We start from the raw sequence: 16,603 nt of genomic DNA on the forward strand, positions 1-16,603 counted from the left end.
TCCTGCCTCAGTCTCCCAAGTAGCTGAGATTACAGGCACATGCTACCACGCCCGGCTAATTTGTGTATTTTTAGTAGAGATGGGGTTTCACCATGTTGGCCAGGCTGGTCACGAACTCCTTACCTCAAGTCATCTGCCCGCCTCGGCCTCCCAAAGTGCTGGGATTACAGACGTGAGCCACTGTGCCCGGCTGGCTGAATAACTATTATATGTATATATCACATTTTGTTTATCCACTCATCTGTTCATAGATGGACATTTGAATTGTTTCCATGTTTTGGTTATTGTGAACAGTGTTGTGATAAACATTCATGTACAGTTATTGTTTGAATATCTATTTTCAGTTAAGTGTATACCTAAAAGTGGAATTGCCGGATCGTATGGTAATTCTTTGCTTTTTGAGAAACCATCTGTTTTTCACATGGTGGCACCATTTTACATTCCAACCAGTATTGTAAGGGGGATTCCAGTTTCTCCATATCCTTGCCAACACCTATTTTCTTTCTTTCTTTGCTTATAGCCATTGTAGTTGGTGTGAGGTAGGGTCATTGTGGTTTTGATTTACATTTCTCTAATGACTAATGATATTGAGGATCTTTTCGTGTGCCTGTTGGCCATTCGTATACCGTAGTTGGAACAATCTTTATTCAAGTCCTTTGCCCATTTTTGAAGTAGTTGTTTTTGTTGTTGGGTTCTAAGAGTTGTTTATGTTCTGGATACTAAACCCTTATCAGAATTATGATTTGCAAATATTCTCTTCTAATTCTGTAGGTTGTCTTTTCACTTCTTGATAGTGTGTTATACACAAATGTTTTCAATTTTAATGAAGTATAATGGATCTTGTTTTTTTAGTTGCTTATGCTTTTAGTGTCAGTATCTAAGAATCCATTGCTAAATCCAAGGTCACAGATATTTGCTCCTATGTTTTCTTCTAAGAGTTTTATAGTTTTAGCTCTGACATTTGGTCATTTCGAGTTAATTTTTATATATGATGTGAAGTTGGAGTCCAGTTTCATTCTTTTGTTTATGGATATCCATTTGTTCCAGTACCCTTTGTTGAAGAAACTATTCTTTCTTCCCATTGAGTGATCTTGGCACCATTGATGAAAATCAATTTACCATAGATCCATGGGTTTATTTTAGGACTCTCGATTCTGTTTCATTGCTGTATATGTCTGTCCTTATTCCAATACCACACTGTTTTGATTACTGTGGCTTTGTAGTAAGTTTTGAAATCAGAAAGGGAGAGTCCTCCCACTTGATTTTCCTTTTTCAAGATTGTTTTGGTTGCTTAGGGTCCACCTTACAGTTCTGTGTGAATATTAGAATCAGCCTTTTCATTTCTGTGGAAAAAACAAAATGGTTGAACTTTAGTAAGAATTGCATTGAATCTGTGGATTGTTTTGGATACTGTTGCCATCTTACACAGAATATCTTTCCGTTTATTTAAGTCTTCTTTAATTTCTTTCAGCGGTGTTTTGCAGTGTTTAGTATATGAGTCTGATACTTGGTTAAAATTATTCCTATGTATCTTATTCTTCTTAATGCTGTTATAAATGGATTATTTTCTTAATTTTGTCTTTGAATTGTTCATTGTTAACGTATAGAAATACAACTGATTTTGTGTGTTGATCTTGCAGCTTTGCTGAATTTTTTTATTCTCACTCTGTGTGAGTGTGTGGGTGTGTGTGTATTCTTTAGGATTTTCTATTTATAAGATCATGTCATCTGTGGATACTTTTTCCCCTCCCTAATTGCTTTGACTAGCACTTCCAATACAATGTTAAATAAAAGTGGTGGAAGAGAGCATCCTTGTTCTTGTCTTGTTCCTGTTCTTAGGGTGGAAAACTTTGTCTTTCACCATTGAGTGTGATGTCAGCTCCACAGTTTTTTGCAGATGCCCTTTATTATATTGAGGAAATTCCCTTCTAATCCTAGTTTGCTGAGCATTGTTATCATGAAACGGTTTTGGATTTTGTCCAATACTTTTTCTGCATCAATTGAGATAGTCATTTGTTTTTTCCCCTTTGTTTTACTAATATGAGGTGTCTTATATTGATTTTCATATGTTGAACCACCCTTGCATAAATCCCACTTACTCATATACAGTCCTTTTAATATGCTTGCTGAATTTGGTTTTCCTAGTACAAATGATCCTTATTTTTCACAGATTCTGTATTTGTGAATTCACTTATTGGCTAAAATTTATTTATAAGCCCAAAGTTGATAATTGCAGTGTTTTGTGGACATGTGCAGTGTGGCAAAAATGTGAGTCATCTGATGTGCACATTCCCAGTTGAGGCAATGTTCTGCCTTCTTATTTCAGCTTTCATACTATAAACCAGTGTCCTTTGTGCAGTCTATTTAGTGCCACATTTTTTGCATTTTTGTGCTTGTTGATGATTTTGCTGTTTAAAATGGCCCCCAAGCATAGTGATGAAGTGTTGCCTAGAGTTCATAAACACAAGAAAGCTGTGAATTTGCTTATGGAAAAAATGTGTGTTAGATAAGCTTCATTTAGGCATGAGTTATAGTGATGTTGTGAATTCTATGTTAATCACAATTTATATTAAAGTGTCTTTAAAGAGAAACACACATAAAACAGGGTTATGTAGTGATTGGTTAACAAAAACATGATTGGAGCCTAACCCTGTTTTTCCCTTAGGAGCTGTGGTTCAGTATTTGCTAATTCAGTATTTATGGTAACTTTATAGAACATAACTACTGCAAACAATGAAAATCAACTGAATTTTGTTGAGGATTTTTGCATCTATATTTCTAAGTGATATTAGCCAGTTGTCTTGTGATAGCTTTGGTATTCTGGGTAATATTGGCCTCATAGAATGAGTTAATAAGTATTCTCTCCTTTTTTCCTTTTAGAGATGTTTTAGAAGCATTGATGTTAATTCCTCTTTAAACGTTTAGTAAAATCCACCAGTGAAACCATCTGGTCCAGAGCACATTTTTGATGCGAGATGTTTTGTTACTGATTGAATCTTTTACTTGTTATATGTCTGTTCAGATTTTCTATTTTTTTCTGAGTCAGCTTTGGTAGTTTGTGTGTTTCTTGGAATTGATGTTTTTCTTCTAGGTTTATTAATTTATTGGCATACAGTTGTTCATAGTATTTGTTTATAATCCTTTTTAAAATATCTGTAAGGTCTGTAGAAATGTTATTTCTGATTTTATTTATTTGAGTGTCTCTCTTGTTGGTCTAGCTAAAGAGTTTTCAATTTTACTGATATTTTCAAATAACCACATTTTGGTTTTGTTGATTTCCTCTGTTTTTCTGTTCTCTTTTGTGTATATCTCTGCTCAAATTTTTATTATTTCCTTCTTTTTGCTTTGAGTTTAGTTTTTCTTTTCCAGTTCCTTAAGATTAAATTTAAGTTGGTAATTCGAGATCTTTCTTCTTTTTTATGCAAGCTTTTAGGGCTATAAATTTCCCTCTGAGCATTGCCTTTGCTGCCTCCCATAGGTTTTTGTATGTTGTGTTTTCATTTTCATTTGTCTCACAGTAGTGTCTAATCTTGTGAAATTTCTTGGTGACCTATTGGTTTAAGAGAGTGTTAGTTGCCTCACACTTGTTAATTTTCCAGTTTTCCTTTCTGTTATTGATTTCTAGGTTCATTCCATTGTGGTCAGAAAAGATACTTTGTATGACTTCAATCTCAAATTTATTGAGGCTTTTTTTTTTTTTTTTTTTTTTAAATAGAGACAGGGTCTCTCTTTGTTACCTAGGCTGGAGTGCAGTAGCATGATCATGGCTCACTGTAGCCTTTGAACTCCTGGGTTCAAGCAATCCTCCCAACTTAGCCTCCTGAGTAGCTGGAACTACAGGAATGCACCACCACACCTGGCTAATTATTTTATTTTACTTTTTATTTTTGTAGAGACAAGGTCTCACCATCTTGCCCAGGCTGCCGTCAGACTCCTGGGCTCAAGTGATCCCCCGACCTTGGACTCCCAAAGTGTTGGAATTACAGGCTTGAGCCACTGTGCCTGGCCTATTGAGCCTTGTTTTGTGTCCTAATATATGGTCTATCTTGCAGAATATTCCATGTACACTTGAGAAAAATGTGTGATATATTCTGCTTTTGTTTGATGGGATATTCTCTATATGTCTATTAGGTCTAGTTGATTTATAGTACTGCTCAAGGCCTCTATTTCCTTAATGATTTTTCATTTAGTTCTGTCCCTTACAGAAAGTGGGGTATTGATGTCTCCAAGTATATTGAACTATTTTTCTCCCTCAATTCTGTCATTTTTTGCTTTATATGCCTTGAGGCTCTCTTGTTAGGTATGCATATATTTGTAACTGTTACACTTCTTGATGGACTGATTCTTTTATCAATATATGCTGTCCTTTGTCTTTAAGTCTGTGTTGTGTGATATATATTTATTTATTTTTAGACAGTCTCGCTCTGTTGCCCAGGCTGGAGTGCAGTGGCGTGACCTCGGCTCACTGCAACCTCTGCCTCCCAGGTTCAAGCGATTCTTCTGTCTCAGCCTCCTGAGTAGCTGGGATTACAGGCACCTGACATCATGCCTAACTAATTTTTGTATTTTTGGTAGAGACGGAGTTTCACCATGTTGGCCAGGCTAGTCTTGAACTCCTGAGCTCAAGTGATCCACCCGCCTCGGCTTCCTAAAGTGCTGGGATTACAGGCATGAGACACCGCGCCGGGCCTATGCTGTGTGATATTTATATAGCCACCCCACTCTCTTAGTTATCCTTTACATGGGATATCCTCTTCCATCCTTTCATTTTCAAACCTATTTGCATCTTTGTTTGGATCTAAAGTGAGTGTCTTGCAGATAACAGTTGCATCATGTTATTTTTAATCTATTTACATTTAAAGTAATATCTGATAAGGAAGGATTTCTGCTATTTTGCTGTTTTCATTTACTTTTTTTTCTTTCAATTCTTCTATTACTGTCTTCTTTTGTGATTTTTCTTTTTTTTTTTTTTTTTTTGGAGGGTGGGGGTCAGGGTCTCACTCTGTCACCCAGGCTGGAGTGCAGTGGTGGAATCTCTGCTCACTGCAACCTCTGCCTCCCAGGTTCAAGCGACACTTATATGTCAGCCTCTCGAGTAGCTGGGACTACAGGTGCATGCCACGATGCCTGGCTAATTTTTTGGTATTTTTTTGGTAGAGACGAGGTCTCAGCATGTTGGCCAGGCTGATCTTGAACTTCTGACCTCAAGTGATCCGCCCACCTCGGCCTCCCAAAGTGCTGGGATTACAGGTGTGAGCCTCTGTGACTGGACTATTTTTTCTAATATATTGTTTTATTACCCTTCTTGTTTCTCTTTCTGTATTTTTGTTTTTCCTTAGTGGTTACCCTGGGGATTAACATCTTAGGTTTTTAACAATCATGTTTGAATTAATACCAACTTAGTTTCAGTACTATGCATAACTCTGCTCCTTTGCAGCTCCATCTTTGTATATTACATCTTTACACATTAAAATATATGCCCATTAACCTAGAATTGAAATTTTTGTTTTATGCATTTGTATTTTAAATTGTGTAGGAAAGAAAAGGAGAATTTACAAAAAAAAAAACTGCAATACTACTGACTTTTATATTTACTTATGTAGCTACCTTTACCATTGTTCTTTATTTCTTCATATGACTTCAAATTACTGTCCAGTGTTTTTTCATTTTAGCCTGGAGGATTCTCTTTAGCACTTCTTTTTTGAGACAGTCTTGCTCTGTCTCCCAGGCTGGAGTACAGTGGTGCGGTCTTGGCTCACTACAACCTCCACCTCCCGGGTTCAAGCAATTCTCCTGCCTCAGCTTCCCGAGTAGCTGGAACTACAAGCGTGTGCCACCACGCCTGGCTAATTTTTTGTATTTTTAGTAGAGACGGGGTTTCACCATGTTGGCCAGGCTGGTTTCGATCTCCTGACCTCGTGATCCACCCACCTCTGTCTCCCAAAGTGCTGGGATTACAGGTGTGAGCCCCTGTGCCCAGCGTCTCTTTAGCATTTCTTAGCACAGGTCTGGTAGTGATGAATTCCTTTAGTTTTTGTTTATCTGGGAATGTCTTATGTTCTCCTTCATTTTTGAAGGACAGTTTTGCTAAATATAGAATTCTTTGTTGGCTCTTTTGCTTTCAGCATCAGATCAGATTCTATCCCCTCCCCAGGGCTTATTACTGCTGCTTATTGTGAGTGGTTGTTGTTTGCTTGTTTAGTGACTTTACTAAACTACTTTTATAAGCTCTATATTCCTGGTCATGTGGGGCCGCTGAAGTCTATTCCATTTGCTTAGTAATCAGCTAGGGTTTTAACAGAGTTTCGTTAAACACCTGGAGCCAAAAGAAAAAACAAACAAACAAAAGAAAACCTCTCCCCATCTTTACAGATGGCTTTATGTTGGGGCAGTTTTTGACCAGTTAGTGATGCCATTTATAATTCTGCCTTAGCCTTTGCTTACTGTTTGCTCAAAGCCTGAAGATCAGCCAGGGTGAAAGCTTAGTGTCTTCTTGGGCCTTTCCTGAATGTGCATCCAGCCCTGGCCATGTGCACGTCCTTCTTGATTGGTATACACACCCCTTATTACCCCATGTATATTCTTTCCCATCCCCTTTCTGTCCAGGCTTTTCCATCTGTCTGTTCCTTGTCCCATTTGTTGTCCCTTGCCCCAGGCTGCTGCATCCATTAAATGATTTTTGCAAAAACCACCCGGGAAGACTCCCTATGCCTGGGAATGATTCAAGTCAGGCAAAGCCAAGGCAAGCCATTGCTCAGGTCCTTCAGGGAGCTGCCAGACAAGTTGAAACCCACAATCACAATTGTTTAAGAATGAGATCTGTATTACTTCCTCTGGCATTAGGAGTGCAGGTTACTGTCCACACAGCCATCACTGACTTGGGGTGTGGGGGATGGTGGGCAGGCAACTTAGGATGCGATAGCACTCTCTTTACCACAAAGCAGCAACTTCTTTCTTTACCAAGCCTTGCCCTAGATTTTATAAGTTTTTTTTTTACTAGATTCAGAGTTCTGCAAAAGTTGAGTCTGACAGTATTTACCAGCTCATTAATTGCATTCATTGCTTTTTGCAGGGACAGTGCCTTGGAGTTCCTTACTCTACTATTTTTGGTGGTATCACCCCAAATGTAGGGATTTCTCTGAAGGCTGTCATTAACCAGAAGTAAGAAAATTAGGAAGGAAGAAGTTGATTTAGGGGTATAGACTGGATTATTTTTATTTGGACATGAGTGTTGGGTTTGAGGTACTGATGGCACAATCTGTGGGTGTCTAGTGACAGTTGGAATTGTAATGCCTGAATTCCAGAAAGGTCTTAGAGCTGCAAAGAGATCTGGGAACCTTCTGCACAGAAATTATAGAAAATGAAAGTGTATGATTTCCTTGGAATAGAGAGGAAGGTCAAGTATGTCATCTTGTGAAACACTTTCAGCTAAGGAATTCTTCATTTATTCATTCAGCATGTTTGCTGACTGCTGAATACATAATTTTGTTTTTCCTTTGTTCCTACTACTGATGTATGTACTGCTAAGCATTGGAGACAGAAAGGAATAAGATCTCGTTTTCTGCCCTCAGGAAGTTCACTCATATTGAGGAAGACAGACAAGTAAACAAGTACAATGCAGTGTTATAATAACAAGGTTAGAGGAGCCTAGACAGAGGTAAACAAGAATATGTAAACAGGTTGGGAGGGAAAATAAGAAATTCGGGGAAGTCAAAGAAGAAGAAAACATAATGGAGAGAGTGGGCTGTGATCTTGGTTGCTGCATATAGATTTTGAGAAGGCTGAGGACTTTAAAAGTTACTGATTTGACAGTAAGGAGAGATGACATAAGAATGGTATTCATAAGAATGGTTTTAATTGAGTAGTTTTGTTAGAATGTTGGAGACAAAGGATCAGATAATAAAGAGTTGGGAGTGTGAGTGGTGAAAAAGTCGAGGGAAAAGGAAAAACAACTTTTTTTTTTTTTTTTTTTTTTGAGACAGAGTCTTGCTCTGTCGCCAGGCTGGAGTGTAGTGACGTGATCTTGGCTCACTGCAACCTCCGCCTGCCAGGTTCAAACGATTCTCCTGCCTCAGCCTCCTGAGTAGCTGGGACTACAGGTGCACACCACTGCACCCAGGTAATTTTTGTATTTTTAGTAGAGACGGGGTTTCACCATGTTTGGCCAGGATGGTCTCGATCTCTTGACCTTGTGATCTGCCTGCCTCAGCCTCCCAAAATGCTGGGATTACTGGCATGAGCCACCGTGCCCAGCCGGGAAAGACAACTTTTAAAAGAGTGGTATAGTTTATTCTATAGGAAAATTGGACCAGTTAGAGAAAAAATAAATAAATTACCAAAATGTTACGGTTTAAAAGTTGTAGCAGAGTTAAAGTAACTTCATTTTGGAGTAGAAAAGATATGAGTGTGTTTTTAGACAATTGAAGGGACTAAATAGGAAGGAAAACAAGGATGTCGAGTCCCAAGAGAGGAAAGATAGTATTAAGATCCTAGAAGGATCAGGATTTGGAGACTTGAGTGAAGAATGAGAGTGAGGATAATGAGAGTTTTGAGACAAAAGGAATTTGAGAAGTTTTACCTAGGGAAGCCTCAGTTTTCTAGGTAAAGTAGAGCATAAAATCACACGCTAAGAAATGGGCAGCAGTGAAAATGCCTGACTGAAGTTGATGTAGCGTACATTTGTATTGATAGTACCATTTGGTGATTTTCTCATTTCTTTCAACACATATGTGTTAAGCATTTACTGTGTACTAAGCACTGTACAAGATCCTTGGGATTCTATCTGTAAACAAACAAAACTCCCTGTCCTTTTGGAGGTTACATATGACTGGGGTAAGGGGAGAAAAACAAATAATATTTTAAAATAAACATATGAGGTAAATAGAGCTACCTGGGTCTGGGAACCAAGAAAGCAAATGGGAAGATTAGCCAGACATAACTGCAATTTTATATTGCATATCATATTCTGATTTAAGATAGAAATAATTTTATTTTTATACAGCTCATTGTAGAATCTAGCTTGCTTAAACTAAGACAAGAAGAGTATGGGTGTGGTGGAGCCTTTGTGTACTTAGATTGTAGCTATGAAAGAAATCTATATTTACATTTAAGAGGGAATTCATTAATTTAGGACAACTTTATAATTATGTTATATAGTTATTTCAGGGCCTTTGACAAGAGAAAAGATGGTGAACTGTCATATAATAATAAATATTTATTTGGTTAAGAAAAAGAAAATTTGCATCTTATTTCCAAAAAGATGATTTTTAACTACATAGAAATTTGTTATATTTAAAAGCTTTAAAGATCTATATAGAGTTGAAGATCTCTTTTTAATAATGAATAAGTTCGTTCTTTTGGTAATCATTTTTTTATATTCTCCTCTCATGGCCCTTTTTAATTTCAACAGGCATTGGAAAAGTGAAAAGAAAACCTAGTGTGCCAGATTCTGCATCTCCTGCTGATGATAGTTTTGTTGACCCAGGGGAACGTCTCTATGACCTCAACATGCCCGCTTATGTGAAATTTAACTACATGGCTGAGAGAGAGGATGAATTATCATTGATAAAGGGGACAAAGGTGATCGTCATGGAGAAATGCAGTGATGGGTGGTGGCGTGGTAGCTACAATGGACAAGTTGGATGGTTCCCTTCAAACTATGTTACTGAAGAAGGTGACAGTCCTTTGGGTGACCATGTGGGTTCTCTGTCAGAGAAATTAGCAGCAGTCGTCAATAACCTAAATACTGGGCAAGTGTTGCATGTGGTACAGGCTCTTTACCCATTCAGCTCATCTAATGATGAAGAACTTAATTTCGAGAAAGGAGATGTAATGGATGTTATTGAAAAACCTGAAAATGACCCAGAGTGGTGGAAATGCAGGAAGATCAATGGTATGGTTGGTCTAGTACCAAAAAACTATGTTACCGTTATGCAGAATAATCCATTAACTTCAGGTTTGGAACCATCACCTCCACAGTGTGATTACATTAGGCCTTCACTCACTGGAAAGTTTGCTGGCAATCCTTGGTATTATGGCAAAGTCACCAGGCATCAAGCAGAAATGGCATTAAATGAAAGAGGACATGAAGGGGATTTCCTCATTCGTGATAGTGAATCTTCGGTAAGTTGATTTTCGGAGGTAAATACAAATAGAGCTCTGGGTATTTTAAAAAAAAGAGAGAGAGAAATGGAGAGGTTAAGTGGCTTCCCTAAAGTTAACCAGGTAACAAGCTGGGACGTAACATAAGCATAAATGTTCCAAAGCTAAAGTCGGCTTTGGAACTTTCTAGCTATCTATTTTGAGTAAAAGAGAGCTGTGGCAGTGTTGCTACACACTGAATTATTTCGTCTTGTCTAGTTCTGTTGATTTTGCATTCCTGATACATTTTCTGTTTCTGTTGCATTAAACTAAATGGAGAAAATGGAACACTGGCCTCTTCATTGAGAGTAGAATAATACTATAGATTAAACTGGGAAACATTTAAAAAATTGCTATTGGATGCAATGTGTAAGAAGGTAGTCACTGTAGTCCTTATGACATAGGAAATCCCTGAATTTAAAAAATGGATATTAAGTTTCCTCATAAATTGGTTACTTGGAAATTGGAATGCACTTTTATTATAACCTCAAAAAACCTATTTTAGCAGTGTTTGAAATGCATTTGCAATAAAAGATAAATTATATTGCAATACTAGTAAACAATAAAACTATAAAACCATAAAAGTTGAAAAATAATATGGTTTCATGGTCTCTTTTAGATACTGCTTAGGATATTAGAATTTGATGACACTCATTTTCCTTAAAAATGGCCTTTCTTTTTCCTTGATGAAAGATATCACTACTTTTCCATTTATTAAATCATGGTTAATCTTGGCTTTGCGTGAGTATATTTGTACAAAAGGGAATGTGTAATTGCACAAAATTTTGAAAGAAAATGTGTGGAAGTGGGGTGTGGTGGGGAGAGAGATTAATTGAACTTCCTGATGTGAAGTTCAGGAAAATGGGGCCTGTGCCTAATCCCTCAGAAAAGCAGTTGGTTGGCAGTAGGGAAGAGTGATGATATCCATTTTCTGTTAGTTGCCTGATCTGGCTCACTGTTTGAAACTTTGGGAGTAACTGTAGAAAAAGAGGCTTTGGGGGTTGATATAGACTGTAACAACAACAACAAAACTAATTAAAAAGAAGATAGCTTGAATGCAGAATTGTATGTATTTTCTTGTGGGTAATTGAGTGTAGATATTAGACAAAATACAATATATACCATTATTTTTAGCAGTATACTTTTTAAGGTTAGAGGTCTCAAGTAGGCATATTTTGTTTAGCCTTCACAGTGTTTTTTAAACATTTAAATTCATTGCTGATATTTAAATATTAGGATATTTATTATAAAAATTCAGACTTTAGACCATTTAAAATTGGAAGAACTACCAACATTGAGACCCGGTTCCTGTAAGGCAACAATCACAGCTGAGAAGTCACCACTTGTTTAGATTGGTGATACACTGTCATTTCCTCTGCCCATCTACCTTTCCACTCTGACACTTGTTTACATTATTCTTTTGGCTCTTGCAGGCATTTGAGTTTGTGGCCTCTCCTTAAAGTTTAGATTAATTCTCATTTGTGTATTCTTCATTTTTGGGAATTCAGCATGTTATCTCTAAGACAGCTACTGTTAGCTACACATTGAAAAGGGGTTGGGTGGGTATCTTAGACTTTCTCATGTGTTTCTCTGACTGGAGAGAAGATAGCTCTCGTTCTTCAAATATTTAACTAAAGGATTTGCTGTGGGTGTCTGCTGTTGGAGCCGTGGGTGTTAAGAGACTTTTGATTACGCAGGTTTGAATCCTGGCTCTGTTGTTAACTAGATGGATGATATTGGCCAAGTTATTAATAGCTTCTTTGAGACTCAGTTTTCACATGTGTAAAAAGGGTTTGTTTTGAAGAGTAAAGGAGATAATCTATGTAAATAATTTACCATGGTGCCTAGGACTTAGTAAGTGCTTAGATTTTAGCTTTTAGTTTAATATAAAAATACTGATAGAGGGCTTTCAAAATGTTTACTATATGTATTTTTTTTTTCTCTTTTAGCCAAATGATTTCTCAGTATCACTAAAAGCACAAGGGAAAAACAAGCATTTTAAAGTCCAACTAAAAGAGACTGTCTACTGCATTGGGCAGCGTAAATTCAGCACCATGGAAGAACTTGTAGAACATTACAAAAAGGCACCAATTTTTACAAGTGAACAAGGAGAAAAATTATATCTTGTCAAGCATTTATCATGATACTGCTGACCAGAAGTGACTGCTGTGTAGCTGTAATTTGTCATGTAATTGAAGACTGAGAAAATGTTGGGTCCAGTCGTGCTTGATTGGAAATTGTTGTTTCTAAATCTATATGAGAATTGACAATAAGTATTTTTATTATAACTCAGCCCATACATATATACTATGTATGCAGTGCATCTGCATAGAACAGTTCCTTATCCTCGGCCTTCTGTTTTATTGTTTTTTTCTTTGCTGTTTTCCCTTTGCTTCTAATATTACAGTTTTGTATTTTGTAAACAAAAATCAAATAATGCATATCAGAATCTTTATATGGAAGAAATCCTTTATTGCCTTTCCTTTGTTTCCTTGTAAAGGCACCCTGTTCTGTTATGGTTTTTCATTATATAAAATTATTATATCTATATATGACATATGCTAAAATAAATTTCTTGGAGAGTGTTAATCTTTTCTGTGACTAAATAGCAATAATAAGTGGAAAATTAGAAATTATTTCCAGGTATTTGTCACAGGCCATTGTAAATACCAAGTATATTGTGTCTGCCATAATTTTTAAAAATACATTCATTGTCTTCAGTCATACAGCAAGACACATGAGACATAGATTAGAAAACATGTTGTACAATTTTAATTTACAACTGTTGGAAATAAAAATCACTTAATTTTTTTTTCCAGTGCTTCTCCCTCATCTGGTTATTCAAGAAAACAAAACAGTCTCTGAGATATTTAGCTTTTCAAACTGTAAATAGATGCTCTAGTGTTATTTATTTTTTTAATCCCACTTGTATTATTTTACCTCTAGAGCATCTTGTATTAGGACATGTTATATTTATGCCAGTGGGAAATAAGTTATGGCCAAGTTTTGCAAAAACAGGAAGCAGTGAGATACTTGTTTTTTTCTCCTCACTAAATATCAGTAATTGTCAGGAATGGTATTACCTATTTTCATTTCCTCTTTTCAGCTTTAAGTTTTGTTGATTGGGACACTAAAACTGATGTATACCTGAGGAAAAAATAGAATGTGCTCATGGTTAGGGAAAATTATATTATTTTTAATTTTTTAATTTGTTTTTTAACCAAGTAGGAATTTGGGTGTATGGATAAGAGGCCAATCTGCTTCTGTAGGCTATAGAAGAAAACCAGTTGTATTTTATGGTCATAATTTGTCCCCCTATTATTCTGGAGATTTAAATTTAAGTAAAGTAGCCATCAGTATTTTAATTGAAAAATACTAAAGCCACATAACTGAGTAGGATGTCGTATGATACTTTCAGCAAATTCCCTAATGCTGCCTAAGCATATGGATGTTTTAATTCTTTGCTATGTTATAAACAGATGTCTAATACGCCAGAATTACTGATGGTAAAATTGAAGTTGTGTAACTTGTGAATTTTTTTATCAATGTTTTAAATATTATTTAAATCTTAAAATCATTTAAAGACTTATGTTGCCACTGGGTGGCAGCCATGGCTTCTCCCACTAAGCAACAGAAGTGACCAAATATAATTAAGACAAATTTTCATCTCTATTACATCTGCTTTTAAAACATTTTAGTTCATATTCTATTATTTTTCTAACTCAGTACTCCTTTGTTGAGGGTAATTATTAGTAGTTAAGTTTTTAATGGAAATAAAAATCATGTATGCTTATCTTTGCTGTAAAATCAAATGAATATAAATTGAGGAAAACTGTTTAAATTGTTGTAGGATGACTAGTAGTAAACATCATCTTAATTTTTAACATATATTTGATGATGCTTTCCTTTTCTCTGTATGTTTCTGGGTTTTTCCCCAGTCTTCCTTATGAAAAAAATGTATGTTTGTAAAAAGAGAACAATTAATGCTTTGCATCACAGACAAACTATTCATAGTAAACTGCACTGAGCTGATATTAATAGAGCAGACTTTTGAGAAAGTAGGAGTGTAGTAGCACTGGAAACAGAATGCAAATTTCTGTTCCATAATTAGGTTTATTGTAGCTATAGTGATCCCAGATAACCCATGTGTGCCAGTAATATCTATTGTGTGCTCTTACTATGGTATAAAAACCTCGCTGGAAGCTACTTATTTTGTACTTAAATATTTTACCAATTTTTAAAAAGTCTTAATCCAATGCTTACACCAGTGACTGTTTTTATAATACTTGAAGTAACTTTAAGAACTGAAACAACCCTGGAAAACTCTACATAGCTAGATAGTAACAATACTTGTATAAGAAACCAAGTTTCCTTATTCCCAGCCTGGTGTCTGTATCGTGACACACTACTCTGTGTATGCTTGGTTTTAGACTAGGAGGAGAGTCCTGGGAAGGGCAATATTACAGAAGTTTTCTTCCACATGAGGAGAATGCTTAGTTTCAAATTTAAATACATGTATCAGATGGAACCCTGCCTAACTCACTTCTACAAATAACTTCCCCAAAATCTTAGAAGGTTTTTTAGAACATGATATAAGCTTTGTGACAAAAACAAATGCCATTGTGTCCCTTATTTAGTCATAAAACCTTAGGATTCAGCTGAATATATATTCACACATGTATATTACACATATATCACTATACAGTTAACACATGCACCTTGCACTATTAGTGACAAATAATACTGCTAAACAAAATAGGCTTCATGCAATCTATTGCCATTGCTAGAAGAATAAATAGGCCTAGCAGATGGGCAACTTGGGTTGTTAGAATAAGGTCATTCTTGCAGAATATGGCACTTAAATTATCTCCAGCTATAATGTCCTACCATATAATCCAGAGGTTGCATACAAGCAGAGTTGTCACAGTCTCTGTAGCACGTTTGTGAGAATTCTCTAGGCAGGCCCAGCCCTTCTCTAGAAGTTTGAATTTCATTCCCACCTTGTTGGTGGGGTACCTTCTTCAGGGTACATCTAAACACAGTGGCCTTATACAGAAATGTTGTTCAACCCACACAGTGCTTTAAAAAATTAATTGCCAACATTTAAAAATCAGGGAGTTTCACATAAAATTCAGACTTCTTGTTTCCCTTTAAAAATGAGAAGCTAATAACATGAGTTGAATTCCCACAAGTCAACAATGAGCTGGAATCTAGTATGGATGGTCCTCTTATCTTTACCAGTGCACATGGTGAAAAAATTCAAACAGTATAATAAAGTCTTCTTTCAAGTCAAAATATAGAGACGAATCTCTGAAACGTTTTATTTGGGAAGCAAGAATTGTAATTCAGGGCATATACACAGACAGTAGTTTTTGGTATGTCTAAAGAACAGAGAAGATGGGGAGTTTTATTATAAAGAGAAATGTTACGTATGTTTTGAAAGAAAACTCATTGGTTCTAGATAAGTTTTTGGGAGGTGGCAAGCTCTGATTGGTGTGTGACAGTGATAGGTAAAACCAGTCTTAGAGTCACAGCAGGTCATTTCAGCAGCTACTAGGTAAAACTGGTCTTAAGGTTTACAGTAGTCTGTTTAAGTAGCTGGGCTTGTGGAAAACTGAGTTCTTGGAGCAGCTGCTATGTCCTTCATGTACTTTTTCCCCTTAATGCATTGAATCTGATTTGGTTGGGTATGACAATAATTACCCAATTTGTATAATTAACTTTCACACTCCCAACCCTTATCCCCCTAGTTGAGATCTCCAGATGCAGTTTACTCTCCCTGTTTTTCCTATAACATGGAAAGTTTTGGGTTTGGAATCTGGAAATTACCATTTTTTTCAGAAACACTCAGTTACATTGTCCAAATCAAGAAATGAGGAGTGTGGCATTACAGTACTCCCTAAGTTTTCTATTTTAATACTTTGCTAGAAGATAAGGGGTCCTTTATAATCTTGCATTTATATAGAACTTTTAACTTTCTAAATGGCTTCACAATCAAGGTCACTTTTTTCTTAAAGGACTTTTGATATAGTATAGATGCTATCTTATGTTTCGAACACTACCGTTTTTTAAAGAATGCCAAATTACTGTTTCTGGAGAAACACATTATTAGAAGCATTGGCTTGCTACTCGATTCTGATAGGCTGGTTCTGTTAGTGTTTAGCAAGTTTTTGTGACTCAATTCTCTGCTATCTTTTAAACACTTGACAGACCAGCATGATATGCATGCCCCCACACCCTAATTTCTTGCTGTAACATGACCTAAACCAAATGACTTAGGAACTGAAATGTTTATTTCTAGTTTACTAACGAGGTGCACCTTGTATCTGAAAGCATACATAGTTTGCTGAGATTTGTTTAATGAGTAGAACCTAGGTTAGGCTTGGTGGGGTTTTGAACAGAGGAGGAGTTTGAGCTATCAGCCACCTTGTTCACAGAGGGAAATGTTCTAAATTAGTGTCTT

At 36.3% G+C, this 16,603-nt stretch overlaps 1 protein-coding gene and 1 long non-coding RNA gene across 9 annotated transcripts in view; one reads left to right on the forward strand and one right to left on the reverse strand.

Annotated features, from left to right (window-relative positions):
* Positions 1-12,958, forward strand: part of NCK1 (NCK adaptor protein 1) — an 86,995-nt gene extending 74,037 nt beyond the window's left edge. For all 8 annotated transcript variants that reach the window (XM_009446477.4, XM_063805190.1, XM_054680272.2 and 5 more), the window contains 2 exon segments: positions 9,410-10,122; positions 12,090-12,958. In XM_009446477.4, coding sequence (XP_009444752.1) covers positions 9,410-10,122; positions 12,090-12,284 — 908 coding nt within the window. In that variant the 3' untranslated portion in view covers positions 12,285-12,958.
* LOC107970779 (uncharacterized) overlaps positions 9,759-16,603 on the reverse strand; it is a 30,134-nt gene continuing 23,289 nt past the window's right edge. The window contains exon 3 of the long non-coding RNA XR_001713651.3: positions 9,759-10,158. This is a non-coding gene — a long non-coding RNA (uncharacterized LOC107970779). The remainder of the gene's footprint in view (positions 10,159-16,603) is intronic.

Source organism: Pan troglodytes, chromosome 2 (assembly GCF_028858775.2).
Source record: "Pan troglodytes isolate AG18354 chromosome 2, NHGRI_mPanTro3-v2.0_pri, whole genome shotgun sequence".
Taxonomy (NCBI): Eukaryota; Metazoa; Chordata; class Mammalia; order Primates; family Hominidae; genus Pan; species Pan troglodytes.